At 42.8% G+C, this 24,540-nt stretch overlaps 1 protein-coding gene across 2 annotated transcripts in view; it reads right to left on the bottom strand.

Moving 5' to 3' along the window:
* NRG3 (neuregulin 3) overlaps positions 1-24,540 on the bottom strand; it is a 930,270-nt gene that overhangs the window by 45,377 nt on the left and 860,353 nt on the right. For both annotated transcript variants that reach the window (XM_066600412.1, XM_066600413.1), the window contains exon 8: positions 18,273-18,443. In XM_066600412.1, the coding sequence (XP_066456509.1) occupies positions 18,273-18,443 (171 nt within the window). The remainder of the gene's footprint in view (positions 1-18,272; positions 18,444-24,540) is intronic.

The raw sequence follows: 24,540 nt of genomic DNA, 5'->3' as shown, positions 1-24,540 counted from the left end.
AGGCATTACGAGCAACGGGATGCGTGTTCAACTACAAAATGATGCATCCGCCGAACGTTTCGCAAGACAATTGCAGGATATTGAGAATGCTGAGGTAAAATGAAAGCTGTGCTGTGATTGGTTGCTATATATTATACTGCTGAGGTAACTTGAAAGCTGCGCTGTGATTTTTTGTTATCTAGATATATAAAAATGAATGTATGTATTTCTGTCTTTGCAGCAACGCGCGACGGGTAAGCTAGTATATATATATATATATATATATATATATATATATATATATATATATATATGACATTTGAAAGTGAGAGAATTAGATTCCGTACGTAAAATTTGGACGCTAATTCTTTTGCGCTTAGAATTGAATAATCGAGTTGGGACCCACTAACTTTTCTTATTTATGACATAATCAATGCCCATGCCAAATTTCATGTTTCTATGACATCGGGAAGGGAGAAAATTAGATTCCTTACCTAAAATTTGGACATTAATTGTTTGGCACTTAGAATTGAATAATCGAGTTGGGACCCATTAGCTTTTCCTATTTAGGCATAATGAATGCTCGTGCCAAATTTCAAGTTTCTATTACATTGGGAAGTGAGAGAATTAGATTTTGTACATAAAATTTGGACGCAAATTTTTTTGCGCTTAAAATTGAATAATCGAGTTGGGACCCTTTAACATTTCCTATTTATAACATAATCAATGCTTATGCCAAATTACATTGGGAAGTGAGAGAATTAGATTCCATACGTAAAATTTGGACGCTAATTCTTTTGCGCTTAGAATTGAATTATCGAGTTGGGACCCATTAACTTTTCCTATTTATGACATAATCAATGCTCATGCCAAATTTCAAGTTTCTATGACATTGGGAAGCGAGAAAATTAGATTCCGTACGTAAAATTTGGACGCTAATTTTTTGGCGCTTACAATTGAATAATCGAGTTAGGACCCATTAACTTTTCCTATTTATGACATAATCAATGCTCGTGCCAAATTTCAAGTTTCTATGACATTGGGAAGTGATAGAATTAGATTCCGTACGTAAAATTTGAACGCTAATTCTTTTGCACTTAGAATTGAATAATCGAGTTGGGACCCATCAGCTTTTCTTTTTTATGACATAATCAATGCTCGTGCCAAATTTCATGTTTCTACGACATTGGGAAGTGAGAGAATTGGTGGCAATCATGGAAATCAAACGATCTGCGTGGGGGGGGGGGGCGTAACTGTTGATGCTCGCAAGCGCCATTTATCATACGATAGTTGTACTATGCCTATAATCTTCCCAGGAGTGTACTCAACAACTTCCCAAAGTTTCATGGCGATCGGATGAATGGTGTAGTAGCGCATAAAGGACAAACAGACAGACACGCAGACAGACACACATTCAATTTTATATATATAGATAAACTAGCTTACCCATCGCGCGTTGCTGCGAAGACAGACAGACATACATACATTCGTTTTTATATATCTAGATAACAACCAATCACAGCGCAGCTTTCAAGTGACCTCAGCGGTATAATATATAACAACCAATCACAGCACAGCAGCTTTCATGTTACCTCAGCAGTATAATATATAGCAACCAATCACAGCACAGGTTTCATGTTGCCTCAGCAGTATAATATATAGCAACCAATCACAGCACAGCTTTCATGTTACCTCAGCAGTATAAGAAATTGCAACCAATCACAGCACAGCTTTCATTTTACCTCAGCATTCTCAATATCCAGCAATTGTCTTGCGAAACGTTTGGCGGATGCATCATTTCGTAGTTGAACACGCATCCCATTGCTCGTAATGCCTTTTGCTTTTGTGCTTGAGATGGAAATCAAACGATCTTTGTCTGGGGGGCATAACTCTCGACGATGCTCGCACGCGCACCACCTATCGTAGGATAGATGTACTATGCCAGTAATCTTCTCAGGAGTGTACTCAACAACTTCCCAAAGTTTTATGGCTATTAAATGAATGGTGTAGTAGCGCAAAAAGGACAGACAGACAGACATACATTCCTTTTTATATATATAGATGACATCAGGAAGTGAGAGAATTAGATTCCGTACGTAAAATTTGGACGCTAATTCTTTTGCGCTTAGAATTGAATAATCGAGTTGGGACCCATTAACTTTTCCTATTTTTGACATACTCAATGCTCGTGCCAAATTTCAAGTTTCTATGACATTGGGAAGTGGGAAAATTAGATTCCGTACGTAAAATTTGGACGCTAATTCTTTGGCGCTTAGAATTGAATAATCGAGTTGGGACCCATTAACTTTTCCTATTTATGACAAAATCAATGCTCGTGCCAAATTTCAAGTTTCTATTACATTGGGAAGTGAGAGAATTAGATTCCGTATGTAAAATTTGGACGCTAACTCTTTGGCGCTTAAAATTGAATAATCGGTTTGGGACCCTTGAACTTTTCCTATTTATGACATAATCAATGCTCGTGCCAAATTTCGTGTTTCTTCGACATCAGGAAGTGAGAGAATTAGTGGCAATGATGGAAATCAAACGATCTATGTGGGCAGGAGCGTAACTGTCGACGACGCTCGCACGCGCGCCATTTATCATAGCCTAAATGTACTATGCCTATAATCTTCCCAGGAGTGTACTCAACAACTTCCCAAAGTTTCATGGCGATCGGATGAATGGTGTAGTAGCGCATAAAGGACAAACAGACAGACACACAGACAGACAGACATACATACATTCAATTTTATATATATAGATTTGGAACAAATTAAAAATGGTGTGTGTTAAGGGTGTCTAATACTGCTGCTACATTATTTTGTTGCACTGCTTCACAATACAGAGAAGGTAAAGGGTGCATTACAACCATATTCTTAGGGGATGGTCCTTTAAAAAAAAAAAAAAAATATATATATATATATATATATATATATATATATGAAAAAATTATTTTGTATGGGCTGAGTTCCCTATTGCAGTATGCCTAATAACACCATATCATGACTTTTTTCATGTAGTAGTTAGATCACCTGATTTATTAATTGTGAGTAAGAGAGTATTTTAAAAAATCCCCTTTTCTTTATTTATACCTCATATGTGCAAGCGAGATCATAGCCTATAGACATTGGAGTTCTCTCTAATCCCGGCCATTGCCACAGGATACTGGCTGTCAAATATAGCTGCTTCCATGTGGGTGATGTTGAAGCGCCAAGAGCTGAATGCATAAGAAAATGCCTATGTCTACAATGCTTCATGTTAATTCTCTTCTTTCTACACTACAAATATGCTAGAAAATTTTAAAACTTATTATAGACCTTTGATAGCTCAACTAATAACAAATATTTTAATTTCAGAAAAAGATAAGCAGCTTCTAGACATCTCTAGACATATTTCAAAGGGAGATAAAGAATTACACACTTTATTCCATTACCGCTGAAGTCAGTTTTGGCCTTTATATCAGGGCAACATTTTATTGTTTTTCAGCCCCACTTTCCAAAAGCCATGACTTTTATGATTTTCCGTTCCCAAAGCTATAAGTGCTCAGTCACATGGGCGACGATCCACACGTATTTCTGCACAGAAAAACGCCCGCACCGCGTGTGGATGAAAATCCACATGACCAGCTCTATTGCTACCCATATGTTCTTTTTTTGACAGGCGCGGACGTTTTTCTGCACACAAATGCGCGCATATCGCCACTAATACGCGCGTACCTTCGCCTGTGTGACTGAGCCCTATAAGGGCTTGTTTTTGGCAAGATGAATTGTATTTTTTAGTGGCACTATTTTAGGCCTTATTCACACATGCGTTTTTATGCAGCTATTTAGCCATGATTAAAAAAATCAGACCCTCTGAAGCATTGGATTCCAATGCATTCATTCAGATGGCCGATTACTAGCCGTGTAAGAAAGCTCGGCGAAGATACGACATAGGCTGCCAAATAGGCCGGCCGATGTTTTGACGCAGCCGAAAAAGATAGGTCTTGCCCTATCTTTTGTCCGCAATCAAATGGCGGCTCCTATAGGCTTCTATTGAGCTAGTAGAAAATTTTTTCTCCCGACCGAAGGAATTATGGACTATGGGGTATATATGCCGCACCTGTCCGTGTGAATAAGCGAGATAACAGAGGTTTAGCCGCAACTTGGTCACGGCTTTTCCGCATTCATGTGATTTTCAGCCAAATGCGTGCAGACGGCCAAAAATCGCAATGTTCATGTGAAAGAGGCCTTAGGGTATGTATATTTAAAACAGTTTTACAGCTATTTCAGGGAGAGAGGTGAAAAAAAATCAGTAATTCTATAACTTATATTTACAGGTTTCACCATGTGGTGTGTGACATGATAACTTTGTTCTGTAGATTTACTATATTTGCACAATAGTTTCACTTTTTCTTTAAAATAAAAATGTTTTTTTATTGCCATATTCTGAAGGGCATGATCTTTTTATTTTTCCATTGACAGACCTGTGTGAGGGCTTATTTTCTATACGACAAGGTGTTAGATTTTTGAAGTGCATATAACATTTTTATCCCTGTTTATTAGCTGATCAGCTTCTACGAGGAGGTAAGTTCTAGACTGCACCGTGGAGAGTCACTGGATCTTGTGTATCTTGATTTTACCAAAGAGTGTGTCAGATGGAGGGTTGGTATATTAAGCATTACAATATTACATGTTATAGTCACTCCTTACTTCAGAAGGTTTGATGGCCCATGGATTATCCCAATTGCCATATTGGAGTCAGGAAGGAATTTTTCCTCTAAAATGAGGAAAATTGACTTCTACTTCATGGAGTCTTTTGCCTTCCTCTGGACCAACATTGGGGAAGTGTGTGTGTGTATGGGGGGTTAGGCGGGGAGGGGGGGGGGGGGGTTGGGGGTTATAGCCTGAGCTAGAGGAACATGTCTTTTTTCAGTCTTTTACACTGTCACTATATTTATTTATTTGTTTGTTTGCTGGGATTAACTTTCATTTCCATTGAAATTCCATTTGTGAGATGTGATGCACAAAAAACATTGTTTTTAAAAAAAATTTATACAATGTTCACATAGTTAAGCTCATTGAGAACACGGCAATATCAATTTTGTTGAGGGGTATAAATATTAAACTTTAACATGTTTTCTTTTTATTGTAGCCTCACCACTGCTGCGGTATTGATTGGGGCATCTAAGAAGTTATGCAGCCAGGATAGGAGATAGCTCTGATCGTGTCATTACCACTATCTCATCGCCAGTCACAGCCTAGCTCTTGCATTGATCGCATGGCCATCGCTCTTGTGACCAATCACTTTGGTGAACATGTATGACATTTTGCAGGAACTCCTCCCCACTCATGATGTACATGCATATTAAATGATGACAAGAGGTTACATTCCAAACAACCAGATCCTTGTTTATCACAATGTCTGTTTAGTAGCATAGATATTAAGTTAGTTGAGAGCAGACTGTTGTCATGCTGCATAACACCAAAAATGAAAGAGTATGTTTAACATATTAGATATATCTTTACTAGATTGAGATGCATACCTAATGCCGATGCCTGATTACTGTTTGTTTATCATTATGAAAGGGAATCATAGATGATAAGTTGCCATTTTGCATCCCACAGAAATCTATTGTAAAGCTAAATTCCTTTTTTAAAAGGTTCACCCATCAGGATAATGTAAGCAATAATGATGACTGCTTTGGCAAATCTCAAGAAAACCTGTTGTTTTTCCCTCATTGTCAATCAGAATAAGAGTCAATTATGATACGCAGCAGTTGGTCTTACATTACAAATTTCTTTGAATGTTTCTTCTTGTTTTCAAGATGTCAAACATTTCTCCTTTTGCGCTAAATCTCCGGAAAAGAAAAAGTCTCCAATAGCTGTTAGACTAGTAAAGAAATTTTTAAAAAAAGACATTTTTGTAGTGTCCTCTGTCCTTCGAGAAGGAATAACTTGAAGAATACTGTAAGATCCTTGTTTATAGATAACATGTAATTAGATTGGCTAACTGTCTGATTGTATTCATTAAAAAGAAGAAATGTTATTAGGTTTTGGCTTAATCTGTCGGAATTATATTTGCTCTGAAGTAGTCTTCTTTTTTATGAGTGGTCTCACTGGAGGGTTTCAAGGAACTGATAAGTCATTACAGCTACAGTAAAGAGAAATGTGTTTAGTTCAATTAATGTCTGATAAAGATGGAACAGGAGATAAGAGTGATAAAGCTAATGCAAAGATAAATTAGGGTTTGAATTCTGTGATGTTGCTTATATCATGATATATTGAGCAGTAACCTACTTTGGTTGCCCATATGAAAACATTGGAAATTGAAGTTAAGAAGAATATAGTGCAATAATTTATCTGTGGCAGACAGCAGCAAGGGTACAGATATCGTGAAGTAACATATTTTAAGAAAGAGAGGGAGATACAATATAGATAGAAAAATATAATATATATATATATATATATGATAGATAGATAGATAGATAGATCGATCAAGAGAAGTATATATATCCTGCACTCATAGGAACCAATGCAGTATCATCTTATATAAAATGTCCTCTTTTTCTTCCCAAACCCCCTCCCGCTGTTTCCATAATATGGAACTAAAACACACAGCAGATTGGGGGTTTTTTTTAGCATTAGTCTATTTTATGTTATATAATTTATCGTTTATTCTGGGTTACTAGCTATGTAATTTACATTGTTTATTTTTCCCCCACTATTAAGTATCTCATCATCCAAGAGGAGATTTTATTTTTTAAATGCTAATTTATACACCATTATATCATCTTTTTACAAATATGTAATATATATGACCTTTTCCTGTTTCCCTCCGCCTCCTCTTTTCCATGACATCATATTACCACATAAAGCAGGTCAGGTGGATATTTTACCCCCCTTTTAGTACCTGCTGTAATATAACATGTGTTCTGATTGTATCCAGTAGAACGCTCTTTGTAACACTGCGCCACATGAAGTGAAACACATTGTGGAATGCAGCGACGTGTGTGTATGACGCACCACGCCTCTGCATCAGGCCGGCCCCACTCGAGACTCTCACGCTCTGTTTTCTAATATAAAGAAGAAATTCCAGGCTATCTTACCCACCTTTGCCTCCTGCCGTGATCTAGCTACCTCATAGTCAGTATTTATTCTAATTGATTTAAGTGAAATACTTGTCTCGAGGCCCATTTACATTGGACGAGTGTCGGGCAAACGCTGCCAGACACTTGTCACTGTATCCCCACGTGCGGGAGCTAGCACAGCTGGCTGGGACACAGAGTGGCCAGCAGGGGGGCAGGGCAGTGCAGGAGATTTCTCTCCTCTTGCTCCCCCGCCGCTCTCCATTCACATAAGACAGGCGCTGTTCGCTATGGAACGGCAGCTGTTTAAACTGCACTATGAGCAATGATCGTCATCGCTCATCTTTTGGGCTGCTAAAAGATGAGCGATGATGATCATCGCTCATAGTGCAGTTTAAACAGCCTCCGTTCCATAGCGAATGGCGCCTGTCTTATGTGAATGGAGAGGTGCGGGGGAGCAAGAGGAGAAAAATCTCCTGCACTGCCCTGCCCCCCTGCTGGCCACTCTGTGTCCCAGCCAGCTGTGCTAGCTCCCTGCAGGGGCACGGGAGTGCGGGGATACAGGGACAAGTGTCGGGCATCGTTTGCCCGACACTCGTCCAATGTAAATGGGCCTTTACACTTTTGAGGTCATAGATGTGGGCATTCCAGGAAGAACACCGCACCTACAGACCTCCGTTATAAAAGTTGTCTTAAGGTCAGTAAGTGGTATGCTTGAGAAACGTGTTGGATCTCTATACTCATCCGTCATCCCTACATGGCAGTTCGTTTATGTGCGTTTTGGAGAAAATAAATCCTGTTGTTAGAAGACCTTGGGAATTTTCCCCTACTTTCTGCTACATAACGTTTAAGAGAGGTCTCAAGGACAGGGACCTTCCACGCAAGTAAGTCTCTCTGTACATGTGTATACTGCACTGGTTCCTATGAGCACGGGATATATATACTTTTCCTGATATATACTGTTTCTTTTCTGGATTGCAGACGTGGTCTGGAGTGATTCCCTGGCGGCTCTCTACGCTTCGTGGATGTACCAAGTGCATAGGATTTCAAGACATTGATTGGGCCTTTGGGATGTTTCCTTGACTTGCAGTTCGCTTACCACTCAGGTGAAACCGCATACCTTTGGTGAGTCCCTTTCTGTTTTTATTCACACTTTATTTTTGATCCTACACTTTACCCTGAGCGCTGCTGAGATCTATGAGATAGATAGATAGATAATTAGATATGAGATAGATAGATAGATAGATAGATAGATAGATAGTTATGAGAGATAGATAGATAATTAGATATGAGATAGATAGATAGATAATTAGATATGAGATAGATAGATAGATAGGAGATAGATAGATAGATAGATAGATAGGAGATAGATAGATAGATAGATAGATAGATATGAGAGAGATAAAGAGATAGGAGATAAAGCCATTCTCTTTAAAGCTCTGCTGCTTGTGTTGATATATATGAGATAAATGTATAATAGATAGATAGATAGATAGATAGATAGATAGATAGATAGATAGATAGATAGATAGATAGATAGATAGATAGATAATTAGATATGAGACAGATAGGAGATAGATAGATAGATAGATAGATATGAGAGAGATAAAGAGATAGGAGATAAAGCCATTCTCTTTAAAGCTCTGCTGCTTGTGTTGATATATATGAGATAAATGTATAATAGATAGATAGATAGATAGATAGATATTGCTATTCTTTTTAAAGCTCTGCTATTTGTGCTGAAGACTAGTGATGAGCGAACGTACTAGTCCGAGCTTGATGCTCGGGCGAATATTAGGGTGTTCGGGATGCTCGTTACTCGTAACGAGCACCACGCGGTGTTCGGGTTACTTTCACTTTCCTCTGTGAGACGTTAGCGCGCTTTTCTGGCCAATTGAAAGACAGGGAAGGCATTACAACTTCCCCCTGTGATGTTCAAGCCCTATACCACCCCCCTGCTGTGAGTGGCTGGGGAGATCAGATGTCACCCGAGTATAAAAGTCGGCCCCTCCCGCGGCTCGCCTCAGATGCGTTGTGAGTTAGCTGAGGGAAAGTGCTGCTGCTGGTGCTGCTGTAGGGAGAGTGTTAGGAGTGAGTGTAGGCTTCAAGAACCCCAACGGTCCTTCTCAGGGCCACATCTATCCGTGTGCAGTACTGTGGAGGGTGCTGTTAGCAGTGTTGCACTTTTTTTTTTTTTCAAAATCGGCTGTCTGCAGAGCATTGCGCCCTGCAGTAATAGTCCAGGGACAGAAGTGGTGGTTAGGCAGGGAGAGTGTTAGGAGTGAGTGTAGGCTTCAAGAACCCCAACGGTCCTTCTTAGGGACACATTTAACTGTGTGCAGTACTGTGCAGGCTGCTGTTAGCAGTGTTGCATTTTTTTTTTTTCAAAATCGGCTGTGCAGAGCATTGCGCCCTGCAGTAATACTACAGGGACAGAATTGTGTACGCAGGGCCAGAAGACATATATTATTGATTGAATATAGTCAGTGGGCCTTCCCTTTAAAAAAAAGGGAAAAATTCTATTTGTCCTGCAGGCTTGCGCCAATTTATTTCCTGCCTGGGAAAAATCACTGCTCTGCTGCACTTCATATAACACTGCATTTCTGTGGAACACATTTCTTATCTGATTGAATATAGTCAGTGGGCCTTCCCTTTAAAAAAAAAAGGGAAAAATTCTATTTGTCCTCCAGGCTTGCGCCAATTTATTTCCTGCCTGGGAAAAATCACCGCTCTGCTGCACTTCATATAACACTGCATTCCTGTGGAACACATTTCTTATCTGATTGAATATAGTCAGTGGGCCTTCCCTTTAAAAAAAAGGGAAAAATTCTATTTGTCCTGCAGGCTTGCGCCAATTTATTTCCTGCCTGGGAAAAATCACTGCTCTGCTGCACTTCATATAACACTGCATTTCTGTGGAACACATTTCTTATCTGATTGAATATAGTCAGTGGGCCTTCCCTTTAAAAAAAAAAGGGAAAAATTCTATTTGTCCTCCAGGCTTGCGCCAATTTATTTCCTGCCTGGGAAAAATCACCGCTCTGCTGCACTTCATATAACACTGCATTCCTGTGGAACACATTTCTTATCTGATTGAATATAGTCAGTGGGCCTTCCCTTTAAAAAAAAAGGGAAAAATTCTATTTGTCCTCCAGGCTTGCGCCAATTTATTTCCTGCCTGGGAAAAATCACCGCTCTGCTGCACTTCATATAACACTGCATTTCTGTGGAACACATTTCTTATCTGATTGAATATAGTCAGTGGGCCTTCCCTTTAAAAAAAAAGGGAAAAATTCTATTTGTCCTCCAGGCTTGCGCCAATTTATTTCCTGCCTGGGAAAAATCACCGCTCTGCTGCACTTCATATAACACTGCATTCCTGTGGAACACATTTCTTATCTGATTGAATATAGTCAGTGGGCCTTCCCTTTAAAAAAAAAAGGGAAAAATTCTATTTGTCCTCCAGGCTTGCGCCAATTTATTTCCTGCCTGGGAAAAATCACCGCTCTGCTGCACTTCATATAACACTGCATTCCTGTGGAACACATTTCTTATCTGATTGAATATAGTCAGTGGGCCTTCCCTTTAAAAAAAAAGGGAAAAATTCTATTTGTCCTCCAGGCTTGCGCCAATTTATTTCCTGCCTGGGAAATCACTGGTAATACAGCATGCTGAGGGGTAGGGGTAGGCCTAGAGGACGTGGACGCGGCCGAGGACGCCTAGGCCCAAGTGAGGGTGTGGGCACAGGCCGAGCTCCTGATCCAGGTGTATCGCAGCCAACTGCTGCGCGATTAGGAGAGAGGCACGTTTCTGGCGTCCCCACATTCATCGCCCAATTAATGGGTCCACGCGGGAGACCTTTATTAGAAAATGAGCAGTGTGAGCAGGTCCTGTCGTGGATGGCAGAAAGTGCTTCGAGCAAGCTATCATCCACCCACAGTTCTGCGCCGTCCAGTGCTGCAAATCCGAATCCTCTGGCTGCTGCTCCTCCTTCCTCCCAGCCCCCTCACTCCACTACAATGACACATGCTCAGGAGCGGGAAGACTCCCAGGAACTGTTCTCGGGCCCCTGCTCAGATTGGGCAGCAGCGGTTCCTCTCCCACCAGAGGAGTTTATCGTCACTGATGCCCAACCATTGGAAAGTTCCCGGGGTCCGGGGGATGAGGCTGGGGACTTCCTGCAACTGTCTCAAGACCTTTCAGTGGGTGAGGAGGACGATGACGATGAGACACAGTTGTCTTGCAGTGAGGTAGTAGTAAGGGCAGCAAGTGCGATGGAGGAGCGCACAGAGGATTCGGAGGAAGAGCAGCAGGACGATGAGGTGACTGACCCCACCTGGTGTGCAACGCCTACTCAGGACAGGTCTTCAGAGGGGGAGGCAAGGGCAGCAGCAGGGCAGGTTGCAAGAGGCAGTGCGGTGGCCAGGGGTAGAGGCAGGGCCAGACCGAATAATCCACCAAGTGTTTCCCAAATCGCACCCTCGCGCCATGCCACCCTGCAGAGGCCGAGGTGCTCTAAGGTCTGGCAGTTTTTCACAGAGACGCCTGACGACCGACGAACAGTGGTGTGCAACCTTTGTCGCGCCAAGATCAGCCGGGGAGCCACCACACCAACAGCCTCACCACCACCAGCATGCGCAGACATATGATGGCCAAGCACCCCACAAGGTGGGACGAAGGCCGTTCACCACCTCCGGTTTGCACCGCTGCCTCTCCCCCTGTGCCCCAACCTGCCACTGAGAACCAACCCCCCTCTCAGGACACAGGCACTACCGTCTCCAGGCCTGCACCCACACCCTCACCTCCGGTGTCCTCGGCCCCATCCAGCAATGTCTCGCACCGCACCGTCCAGCCGTCGCTAGCGCAAGTCTTTGAGCAGAAGCGCAAGTACGCCGCCACGCACCCGCACGCTCAAGCGTTAACCGTCCACATAGCGAAATTTATCAGCCTTGAGATGCTGCCGTATAGGGTTGTGGAAACGGAGTCCTTCAAAATTATGATGGTGGCGGCGGCCCCGCGCTACTCAGTTCCCAGTCGCCACTACTTTTCCCGATGTGCCATCCCAGCCCTGCACGACCACGTCTCCCGCAACATTGTACGCGCCCTCACCAATGCGGTTAGTGGCAAGGTCCACTTAACAACGGACACGTGGACAAGCACAGGCAGGCAGGGCCACTACATCTCCCTGACGGCACATTGGGTGAATTTAGTGGAGGCTGGGACAGAGTCAGAGCCTGGGACCGCTCACGTCCTACCCACCCCCAGAATTGCGGGCCCCAGCTCGGTGGTGGTATGTTCGGCGGTGTATGCTTCCTCCACTAAAGCACTCTCCTCCTCCTCCTCCTCCTCAACCTCTGTCTCGCAATCTAGATGTGTCAGCAGCAGTAGGACGTCGCCAGCAGTCGGTGTCGCGCGGCGTGGCAGCACAGCAGTGGGCAAGCGTCAGCAGGCCGTGCTGAAACTACTCAGCTTAGGAGAGAAGAGGCACACGGCCCACGAACTGCTGCGGGGTCTAACAGAGCAGACCGACCGTTGGCTTGCGCCGCTGAGCCTCCAACCGGGCATGGTCGTGTGTGACAACGGCCGTAACCTGGTGGCGGCTCTGCAGCTCGGCAGCCTCACGCACGTGCCATGCCTGGCCCACGTCTTTAATTTGGTGGTTCAGCACTTTCTGAAAAGCTACCCACGCTTGTCAGACCTGCTTGTAAAGGTGCGCCGGCTCTGCGCACATTTCCGCAAGTCCCACACGGACGCTGCCACCCTGCGCACCCTGCAACATCGGTTTAATCTGCCAGTGCTCTGACTGCTGTGCGACGTGCCCACACGGTGGAACTCTACGCTCCACATGTTGGCCAGGCTCTATGAGCAGCGTAGAGCTATAGTGGAATACCAACTCCAACATGGGCGGCGCAGTGGGAGTCAGCCTTCTCAATTATTTTCAGAAGAGTGGGCCTGGTTGGCAGACATCTGCCAGGTCCTTGGAAAGTTTGAGGAGTCTACCCAGGTGGTGAGCGGCGATGCTGCAATCATTAGCGTCACCATTCCTCTGCTATGCCTCTTGAGAAGTTCCCTGCAAAGCATAAAGGCAAATGCTTTGCGCTCGGAAACGGAGGCGGGGGAAGACAGTATGTCGCTGGATAGTCAGAGCACCCTCCTGTCTATATCTCAGCGCGTTGAGGAGGAGGAGGAGGAGCATGAGGAGGATGAGGAGGAGGGGGAAGAGACAGCTTGGCCCACTGCTGACGGTACCCATGCTGCTTGCCTGTCATCGTTTCAGCGTGTATGGCCTGAGGAGGAGGAGGCGGAGGAGGAGGAGGATCCTGAAAGTGATCTTCCTAGTGAAGACAGCCATGTGTTGCGTACAGGTACCCTGGCACACATGGCTGACTTCATGTTAGGATGCCTTTCTCGTGACCCTCGTGTTGCACGCATTCTGGCCACTACGGATTACTGGGTGTACACACTGCTCGACCCACGGTATAAGGAGAACCTTTCCACTCTCATTCCCGAAGAGGAAAGGGGTTCGAGAGTGTTGCTATACCACAGGACCCTGGCGGACAAGCTGATGGTAAAATTCCCCTCCGACAGCGCTAGTGGCAGAAGGCGCAGTTCCGAGGGCCAGGTAGCAGGGGAGGTGCGGAGATCGAGCAGCATGTTCAGCACAGGCAGTGCAACACTCTTTAAGGCCCTGGACAGCTTTATGGCTCCCCACCAAGACTGTGTCACCGCTCCCCAGTCAAGGCTGAGTCGGCGGGAGCACTGTAAAAGGATGGTGAGGGAGTACATAGCCGATCACACGACCGTCCTCCGTGACGCCTCTGCCACCTACAACTACTGGGTGTCGAAGCTGGACACGTGGCCTGAACTCGCGCTGTATGCCCTGGAGGTGCTTGCTTGCCCTGCGGCTAGCGTCTTGTCAGAGAGGGTGTTTAGTGCGGCTGGGGGAATCATCACAGATAAGCGTACACGCCTGTCAACCGACAGTGCCGACAGGCTTACACTCATCAAGATGAACAAAGCCTGGATTTCCCCAGACTTCTCTTCTCCACCAGCGGACAGCAGCGATACCTAAGCAATACGTAGGCTGCACCCGCGGATGGAAGCATCGTTCTGTTTCACCATCCAAAACGGTGACATTTCTGCTTCATCAATCTTTGTATAATATTCCTCCTCCTCCTGCTCCTCCTCCTGAAACCTCACCTAATCACGCCGAACGGGCAATTTTTAAAACAATTTTTATACGTTTCAATGCTCTTACAAGCGATGAAACTTTAACTTGAACCAATTTTTCGTTAAACTAGGCTACCTCCAGGCCTAGTAACCACTTAAGCCACATTAACCAAAGCGATTAATGGGTTTCACCTGCCATCTTGGTTGGGCATGGCCAATTTTTTCTGAGGTACATTAGTACTGTTGCTACACCAATTTTTTTGGGCCCCCCTCACCTACAGTGTAATCATTGTAATTTCTATGTTCTTCGCCTGCACTCATGGTACAGAAAGGTGTGTGGGGTTGGCCTACACTTTTGCTACATAAATGTAACTGGGGCCTTGTCTATACTGCAGCTACTGAAATGTGAAAGAGACTGTTATCTCCCTAAACTGCTGCAATGGGAATTGTTACTGGGGCTTGTCTTGAGTGTTACTATTACTGAAATGGAACTAAGACTGCGCTCCTCCTATATTGCTGCTTCGGAATTGTTACTGGGGCCTGTCTTGAGTGCTACTATTACTGAAATGGAACTAAGACTGCACTCCCCCTATACTGCTGCTAGTGATATGTTAGTGGGGCCTGTCCCTAATACTCCTGCTGAAATGTGAATAATTCTGGGCTGTGCCTATACCGCAGCTAATGGTATGTCACTGGGGTGTGGAAACAGAGGCTTCACAAAGACATGATGGCGGCGAGGCCATTTCCCACCAACGCTGTTACTGTTAAGGTGCATATAACCACGGACACGTGTAGAGGACACATAGTGCCTCCAAAACATCCCCCTCCTCCTCCAACAATGAAAACATTCTTGGCAAATACCTTTGCATTGGTCCGTCAGGTGGCAGTCCAAGAATTTCACCTTTAATGACACTACAAGAGAGCACCGCCACCATCCCCCCGCCACGGCCCACTTAATCATGGCCACATTCCGAAAACCAACGACATAAAACCGCGCTACTAGGTCCGCAGTCACCACCACATTAACACCAACGAGGTTACTGTTAAGGTACATATTACCAGTCTGACTGGGGTATGCAGTGTGGGCCAAAGCCCACCTGTATTGTATCTGACGTTAGCTCTGCTGAGTAGGGCACTGCAATGGGATATTTTTATGTACCGCTGGTGGGTTCCAGGGAGCCACCCATGCTGTAGGTGCACACGGAGTTTAACCTACATCTGTCCACTTGTAAAGAACCCCAGTCTGACTGGGGCATGCAGTGTGGACCGAAGCCCACCTGCATTAAGCACGACATTACTACCTCAGCTGTGTTGGGCAATGCAATGGGATATTTTTATGAACCGTCGGTGGGTTCCAGGGAGCCACCGATGCTGTAGGTGCACACGGAGTTTAACCTACATGTGTCCACTTGTAAAGAACCCCAGTCTGACTGGGGCATGCAGTGTGGGCCGAAGCCCACCTGCATTAAGCACGACATTACTACCTCAGCTGTGTTGGGCAATGCAATGGGATATATTAATGTACCGCCGGTGGCTTCCTGGCACCCACCCATGCTGTGGGTCCACAGAGAGTTGTAACTGCATGTGTCCACTTCTAAAGAACCCCAGTCAGACTGGGGCATGCAGTGTGGGCCGAAGCCCACCTGCATTAAGCACGACATTACTACCTCAGCTGTGTTGGGCAATGCAATGGGATATTTTTATGTACCGCCGGTGGGTTCCAGGGAGCCACCCATGCTGTAGGTGCACACGGAGTTTAACCTACATCTGTCCACTTGTAAAGAACCCCAGTCTGACTGGGGCATGCAGTGTGGGCCGAAGCCCACCTGCATTAAGCACGACATTACTACCTCAGCTGTGATGGGCAATGCAATGGGATATATTAATGTACCGCCGGTGGCTTCCTGGCACCCACCCATGCTGTGGGTCCACAGGGAGTTGTAACTACATGTGTCCACTTCTAAAGAACCCCAGTCAGACTGGGGCATGCAGTGTAGGCCGAAGCCCACCTGCATTAACCACGACATTACCTCAGCTGTGATGGGCAATGCAATGGGATACATTTATGTACAGCGGGTGGGTTCCAGGGAGCCACCCATGCTGTGGGTGCACACGGAATTCCCATTGCGGAGTTGTACCTGCCTGTGACTATTTATAAAAAAACACGGTCTGACTGGGGCGTGCAGACACCTTGACAGAATGAATAGTGTGTGGCACATAGGTTCCCCATTGCTATGCCCACGTGTGCAGCTCCAGATGGAGGTGGCACAGGATTGGATTTCTCATTGCTTCTGTACAGCATTGTGGACTATCAGCCCGCCCCTTTTATGGGGGGGTCGCTGCCTAGCCATGCCAACCCTCTGCAGTGTGTGCCTGCTTTTCCTGTGGCAGACTCACTTATAAATAGACATGAGGGTGTCGTGGCATGAGGGCAGCTGAAGGCTGGGCAGGGACAGTTTGGTGTGCGCTGTGGACACTGGGTCGTGGGGGGGGGGGATTTGGCAGCATGTAACCCAGGAGCAGCCCAACATGTAGCCCCTCGCCTGCCCTATCCGTTGCTGTGTCGTTCCCATCACTTTCTTGAATTGCCCAGATATTCACACATGAAAACCTTAGCGAGCATCGGCGAAATACAAAAATGCTCAGGTCGCCCATTGACTTCAATGGGGTTCGTTATTCGAAACGAACCCTCGAGCATCGCGAAAAGTTCGTCTCGAGTAACGAGCACCCGAGCATTTTGGTGCTCGCTCATCTCTACTGAAGACCCCTTTTTCTTCCTGTCTAACAGGGGGTTGTTGCCATTGTCTGCCATGTTATAGCATCAGCAGAGCTGCAATGTGCTTAGATCACCATGTCTACAAGCCTGCTAGCTCACATTAGACTTTCCTCTGCTTCCTCTTTCCTCTGACACAGCACACAGACTGCCTTCGGAAGCAGTCTTATGGCATCTATAATCGTACTAGATAGCAAGCTCCCTCTTCAGACACGCAGACCGCTTATAACTACCTGCTTGGATAATATATTTCAGTTTTGTCTCTATCTCTCTTTCTATATAGGGAAAGGAAAAGGCAGGCAAACCCACCCTAAATATGTGAACTATATGATTTTTATTATCATGAGATTCATAATAAATGTTATTTTCCATGCACAAATTTGAAGGACAAGTGCAACAGAAAGGTAAGAGCACCGCCACAGCAGTAAAGCACTTCCTTCAAGTATGCAAAAAACAGCTGTAATTAGATGTGTAAAACAAACACATCTCACATGCTGTAGAATTAAAAAAATGTTATAAGAACGTTTAAGAGCTTTCACAGTAGTATGTAACTACTGCTTAAACACAAAACTGTGCAATTTTAAATTTTAATTTAATTTGGGATATTTCAATCATCATAAGCAGTTTCAGCCCCCTAGGGGAAGCAATTTTCCTTTCACACTGGAAGTAAAGAGTGCAAAGGGAAATTGCTTACCCCAGGGGTTTGGGAAATACAAATTGAATTTCAAACATGGTATAGAAATGCAGGACAAGCACTTTAGCATCCTTGTAATTTCCACAGCTGTTTTAATGAAAAAAGTATTTTCTTGGAAATAAATACAGTCAATATAAAAGGTAAATGTATATGGTTCATGACGTTCAGACATTCTTCGAGCATTTTTCATGAGGACAGAAGTGCAACTTACCAAAGTCTGGTTATATGAAAATAATGCTTATGTTCCTTGAATTTGATTACTGCACCTGATTTACCCTTGGAAAATATGCTTCTACCCTACCATGCACAAACTATCAACATTTAAGAAAGAGCTGTAAAAGAGTCATGATTCAAAAATCAAGAACAAATTAAAAACGTTGATATTATTTCACGGTAGACTCCATAGAAAATTAAAGGAGCTATCTCCTCCAGCCATCTATGTTTAAAACATTTCTTTGATTTTAATGTTTCATGCTCTAGGAACATGAGAAAGTAGCAGCTTCCAAGATTAAAACAGATAAGCTTCTCCTTTTTTAATCTTGAGATTGATATTGTATTTTCATGCTCCAGTAGTTTTCATCACCTACCCTTGGCAAGGTATTGTATCCTGATCTATAAGTCCAGGCTCCTCCAGCTGCTGATATGCTGGTCCTGTAATCCCATTCAGGCGACCTCTGGGCAGTGGTGGAGTTCTCCGAAAGGCATTTCTCTGCAGCATCCTACTCCTTTGGCTGGGGCTGCAGCATGTAGAAAGGCTCCTGGAGCAAATCAAATTCACACCGTTACCATCTGATGCTGATATTGTACACAGTATAAAAGCTCATGCACACAGTTGTTTTATGATTGTAATACAATGCACATAGACTATGGGGCCATACTTTACCTAATTTTATAGGGTAACATGCATACTATGGGACAATATGGATGAGACATTATGCACACGGCTCTGGCACATATCTATGCTTATTAAAATATGGTTGTTTAATAGGTTTTGTCTGGTACTGGAACTGCACTAAAAATTAAACTCCATCTTTGAAGTCACTTTAAAGTAATGGTCTGAAACCTGTGGCTCTCCAGGTGAAGAAAAAATACAAATCCCAACCTGTGGCATTCTGGGATTTATTCCAGCTGGAAAGTAATATGTTGCAGACCATTGCTTTAAAGAATACTTTTAGAAATCATATAAATGCGAAAGTCACATTTTTTTAATCAAATTAGAATTTAGAATATATTACTTAGGGTTTTTTTTGTTATTGCTAAGAATAGTTTATTAAATAAATAAATAAAACTCTTTTAAGACCAGTTTCACATGACCTTAATATGGGAACATTTCTGCATCCATATTATGGATATAAGTCTCAGACCGATAAGTTTAATGACCTGAACTAATAGCACCATAGGGATCTGCAATGCTGTCAGTTCGGGTCATTAGACACATAGTCGGTTTTGGGCTTGCACTCGTAATACACTTGTGTGAAATTGACCCAAGTCAAAATCTTAAATGATAAAACAAGATTATGTGCAGGAAAAACCAAAACTCATAGGATTGTGGGAATAATTGACCCCAAGAACTGTGAATAATAAACACAAAGTCTTTTTTGTAATGAAATCAACTCGAGATGAGCGAGCACCCAAATGCTCGAGTTCGCGTTATTCAAGTCGGGCTTTTCGTAAAATTCGAGAGCTCTACTCAAGTAATGAACCCCATTGACTACAATGGGAGACTCGAGCATTTTTGTATGTGGGACGCCGGGTGCCAAGCTTTTTTTTTTTCCTAGGGTTCACCATCGAGTACGCTAATACAAGCTCGGCAGAGTATGTTCGCTCAACTCTAAAATCAACCAATGAATTAATTGCACTACTAACTAGAGACATAATGTTTTATGAGATGCATTCTCTACTTTCTATTTCCAAAACCTTTTCAAAGGGGTACATTTGTTAAAAATAATAAATACAAATTACTGGTTAGAAATGAAAGAGGGGGTGTAGAGAGTAATTTGGAAAATGGAAGGAGAATAGGTCCTACTCATCCTAGGAATTTAGGCTTAAAAGGATTTATTTCCCTCTAAGAGAGCTGCTTGCCATTTACCTTACTAGAGCATATAGTTGACATAGAGGGCCATTTCCTTCTCAGAACTCCTTTCTATAAGCTGGAGTGGAGAGTTGCTAGGCATCAATAGTTCCTGTTCTGTTTAGCCCAATCCATCTATATATTATATGAACAGGCATTCCTTTGAATGCTTGCCAGGTCATACTCCTTAGCAGCAGCTTCTGACGAGTTTCACAAGCTAGAGCTATGACAGTTGATTGCTTTTTGCATAAGGCAAAGCCATACAGAAGTAATATGTCTGCCGTCAGTTTCTGCCTTCTCATAGCATAAGATTATAGAGCTATACCCCCGTAATAAAGCATGCAATACAATGTAATAAAAAAAAACTATCAATAATTTGTGCTGGATAAAGTAGAAAAGTTTGCGTAAGATTTATTAACAAATCAATGAAAACCATATATATATAAAGACAGAGCAAAAACATAAAAATAGTGAGTGAACCACTAATAGCATACAAACATATCACTTTATATAAATGAATATGCACATATGGGGAATATACATGGAACGATTACTGTATTAGGTACAGTTGGTGCATGACATTTTGTGAATAGTAATGTGGTACCACATAATGGGCATGTCACGATCTGCTCTCAGATAATGTGCTGACTTCTTATCTGTGCAGCAGAAGGTAGCATTTGGCAGTCATGAGTAAATGTGGTGACTTGAATGACTTTGACCGCAGGCGAATTGTTGGTGCCTAGCAATGAAACTTGCCACAATTTTTTTCTCATGGCTTATAGAATTATATGGGGGTTGTACTGTATTATGGAGCCATACAAAACAGATCCAAAGTATGCCTATGTGCATGAGCAGTAAGAATAGACAATCTTTATTCTTTTAGTTGAAATAAGAAGATAAAATACCCTATAAGGATCAGTACAGAGAAAAGCACATTTTTATATTGAAGCAATCTAGGAAAACAACATATGAAAGGTTCTCCTAATGATGCTCCAAAAGCAATTATTCCATGTAATGGAGGCCGAAGGTTATGTTGAGAATATTTGCTGTGTGTCGAAAAGAGAGGTAATGAGATAAAAGTCTTAAGAGTGACATGTCTCAAGGCAAAAATGTTTTTCTCAGTAAGAGCTCAGTCAGACGAGCGTTTTTTCCCCTACGGCAGTTCTCTACATCCCATTGCTTTCAATGGGGCGGCAGCAGCGCCAGACCAATTGAAAGCAATAGGATAGTATCGCACTCCTCTGCCACAGCTGTGGAAGGGGATTCCTTTATCCCCGCGGGGAGTCACCTCATCACTGAACACTGTGACAGCACTGGAGTGCGATCTTGTCCCGATGTGACAGCATCCAGGGGTTTCACATCCAAGGAATCCCCTGCTGCAGATATCACAGCTGCAGCAGAGGATAGCGATCCTGTCGCATTGCTCTCAATGGGGCTGCACTATATGTGTGAATTTTAGGATCGTGTGACCATACAATAAGTGCAAATAAAAACCGCATCTGCCGCTTCGGTCACACATTTTTTATACATGTGTTTTGCGTTTTGTTTTTTATGAATGTATATATCTGTGAAAAAAATGTTTGTCTGACTGAGCCCTAAGATGACTTCAATTCCTTTCTTTGTAAACTCTGCTGTATAGGATCAAATGACATACACTATGTAAGAAAACAAAGCTCTAGTTAATGTATCTTTCTCTATATCGCCTACATTTCAGAAGGTGAAAGTCCAAAAAAAATGTAAGGGAACATACTGTGAAAGGCAAACTGTACTCAGAGTACTTGACATTTTTAATACATGTTCTGTAATACTCTCCGATTTTCTGAAAATCATGAAATGATGGCTTTCAGGTCAACATTGTTTTTTTTTTGCAGTTATTTTTTATTTTCCAGCACAGGTTAATGTGAAGTATATGTGATTATCTATTGAAATGTAACTGATTCTTCCTGTACTGATCACAGTATTCTGACAATATAATTGTCAGGTAACTTATTTACAATGTGAATTATGTATACAACCACTATGTATCACTCTGTATAAGGGGTCCAGAGATGAAGGCCTGGGTTGAGAAATCATCTGAGCTCTATTACCTATTTTTGCTATAGTAAGTTCTATAGTCAATGGGTGGTCTGAACAAGTCAATCACTATAAAGCCTTATATTATAATGTGCATGTTACTTTATATAACTGTAGATCATCAGGGCCACATTTAATTATGCACATAGCATTTAAAAAATGAGTGTCAAATAGCCATAATTTCATCTAACATAAAATCTTTATTAAAACAAAGTCATTAAAAACAGTGATCAGTCTGAAAAGAAAATGCTGCAGGGGGACATTAACGTTCCTGATACTATGTGTCAGTATACACATAGTATAAATTTGAAGAATAGTACTAAAGTGCAAGAAGCAGTTATAAAGGCCACAGACTGAATCCTTATCCATCAATAGTATAACAAATGTTCAGTAGCCCACAGACATGGTGCCAACCCTGACGTGTTTTGGAAAAAGTCTTCATCCCAGTGTGTTTTTAATTACTTTGACTGCATTAATTAAAAGTGTGTTTTAGATAAAATTGAGAGAGGTATCATCACTCCTTAAGGAGAGCACCTAGAGGGTGAGTGAGGAGACTTATAAGACCATTCATGCTCCTCTGGGAAATATATGCAAATAAGGAAGATAAAAAAAATACCTCTGCAGCGCCACCTATTGGAAGGCTGCATTCCTGAAAATCAAAGTCCTACCCTTTAAACAGGTCTATACAAGAATGATTGGGAATTGAAAACCAAGCCAGAATCTATACATAGATAGCTGTTTGGGGGAGTTTGCCTCTCACCATACTCCTCTGGGAAATATATGCAAATAAGGAAGATGGAACAATGCCTCTGAATACCCCTCTTGACTCATAGACCTCTCACTAGCCAAACCAGAATCCCACTGCACACTGATGAGGGGAAAACACCCTTAAAAAGCTGTCTGTATATGGATTCTGGCTTGGTTTTCAATTCCCAATCATTGTTGCATAAACTTGTATAAAGGGTTGGACATTGATTTGCAGGAATGCTGCCATCCAGTAGGTGGCGCTGCAGAGGTATTATTCCTTCTTCCTTCTTTAGATAAAATTGTAACTATTTGGAAAGAAAAAAAAACATTTTATATAGGTTATTTTATCTGAGACTGATGTCATTTTGGGGAACAAGAGTCCATGAAAGGTACATACGCCATTATGAGCAAAATGATTAAATTAAAGGGATTCTTTCATCACAATCAATGGTGACATAGTGCAAAGTAATCCACCGATGTGCACTTGGTTGAGTCAACCAATGTGACTCCTGTCAATCACTAGAAAAGCTATTAGTGCCACTAAGTAAGTACAGTGCCAATTCATCTCCTGTTGCTTCTGTTCATCATTTCCATCAGTCACTGATAGAACATGTGTCTGATCTCACAGACAATCTAGTCAATGGTTGAGCATGCGCTCACAAGGCGTGGGCAAGAGTAAATCATATGGCACTTTCCCAGAGTTGCTGTACTTTATTGCATAATCACAGTAACAACCTTTTCTGCCTCATGAGGAACCCTCTTTAAAGAGCAAACCTATTAAAGGGGTTGTCCCGCGCCGAAACGGGTTTTTTTTTTTTTCAATAGCCCCCCCATTCGGCGTGAGACAAACCCGATGCAGGGATAAAAAAAAAAAACGGGTAGTACTTACCGGAATCCCCGCGCTCCGGTGACTTCTTACTTACCTTGTGAAGATGGCCGCCGGGATCTTCACCCTCGGTGGACCGCAGGTCTTCTGTGCGGTCCATTGCTGATTCCAGCCTCCTGATTGGCTGGAATCGGCACACGTGATGGGGCGGAGCTACGAGAAGCCGCTCTCTGGCACGAGCGGCCCCATTCAGAAGGGAGAAGACCGGACTGCGCAAGCGTGTCTAATCGGGTGATTAGACGCTGAAGATTAGACGGCACCATGGAGACGAGGACGCCAGCAATGGAACAGGTAAGTGAATAACTTCTGTATGGCTCATAATTAATGCACAATGTACATTACAAAGTGCATTAATATGGCCATACAGAAGTGTATAACCCCACTTTGTTTCGCGGGACAACCCCTTTAAGGTAACATGATTATCAGCAGTCAGGCAATGTTGTTAAACTTTACATCAAGGATGCTGGAGCTTGTTTAAATTGTTAAAGTAGGTGAACCAAATGTCTATATAACACAACCTTGCTCCTGTCTAGAATTAACATATCTGCAGGTAACCAATACATTTCAAGGGGCTATATATTTATTGCACACCACACTGAGAACTAAGAATTTACAGGTTTGATGAATCTCAATCCCAGAGAAGCTATAAATAGCAAAGTTAGATCAAAAGGCACTTCTGAGATATAGTGACCTGCTTGGCAATGTCACCAAGACTGCTGACTCAGATGTAACAAATCCAATCTTCAACCTAGAAAAAAAAAATGTGTGTAGACTTAAAAGCATGCTTCTATAAAGTAACAGAGAATGAACTATGTCTTCTCAGTTACAAAGCAATGGAATTGTGCGGAGCCAGAAAATTATCATAAAAAATATAACCGTCCTACTTGAAACACACACTTTGCTATTCAGACTGTGTAAAAATGGCTTGTATCAAACTATGAGTAAATGAAATCTAATTTGTGACTTCATACATGCTCGTTAAGGGTGCTGTCATTTGTGCAGGTTTTGTTTAGTTTTTTTTTTATATACAGTTTTTGAACTCAAAATCAGTTAGGAATCATGAAAGAAGATAAAACGT

This window comes from Eleutherodactylus coqui, chromosome 4 (genome assembly GCF_035609145.1).
Source record: "Eleutherodactylus coqui strain aEleCoq1 chromosome 4, aEleCoq1.hap1, whole genome shotgun sequence".
Classification (NCBI taxonomy): domain Eukaryota; kingdom Metazoa; phylum Chordata; class Amphibia; order Anura; family Eleutherodactylidae; genus Eleutherodactylus; species Eleutherodactylus coqui.
The sequence above is the reverse complement of the archived record's forward strand: the minus strand, read 5'-3'. Positions and strand labels throughout refer to the sequence as shown.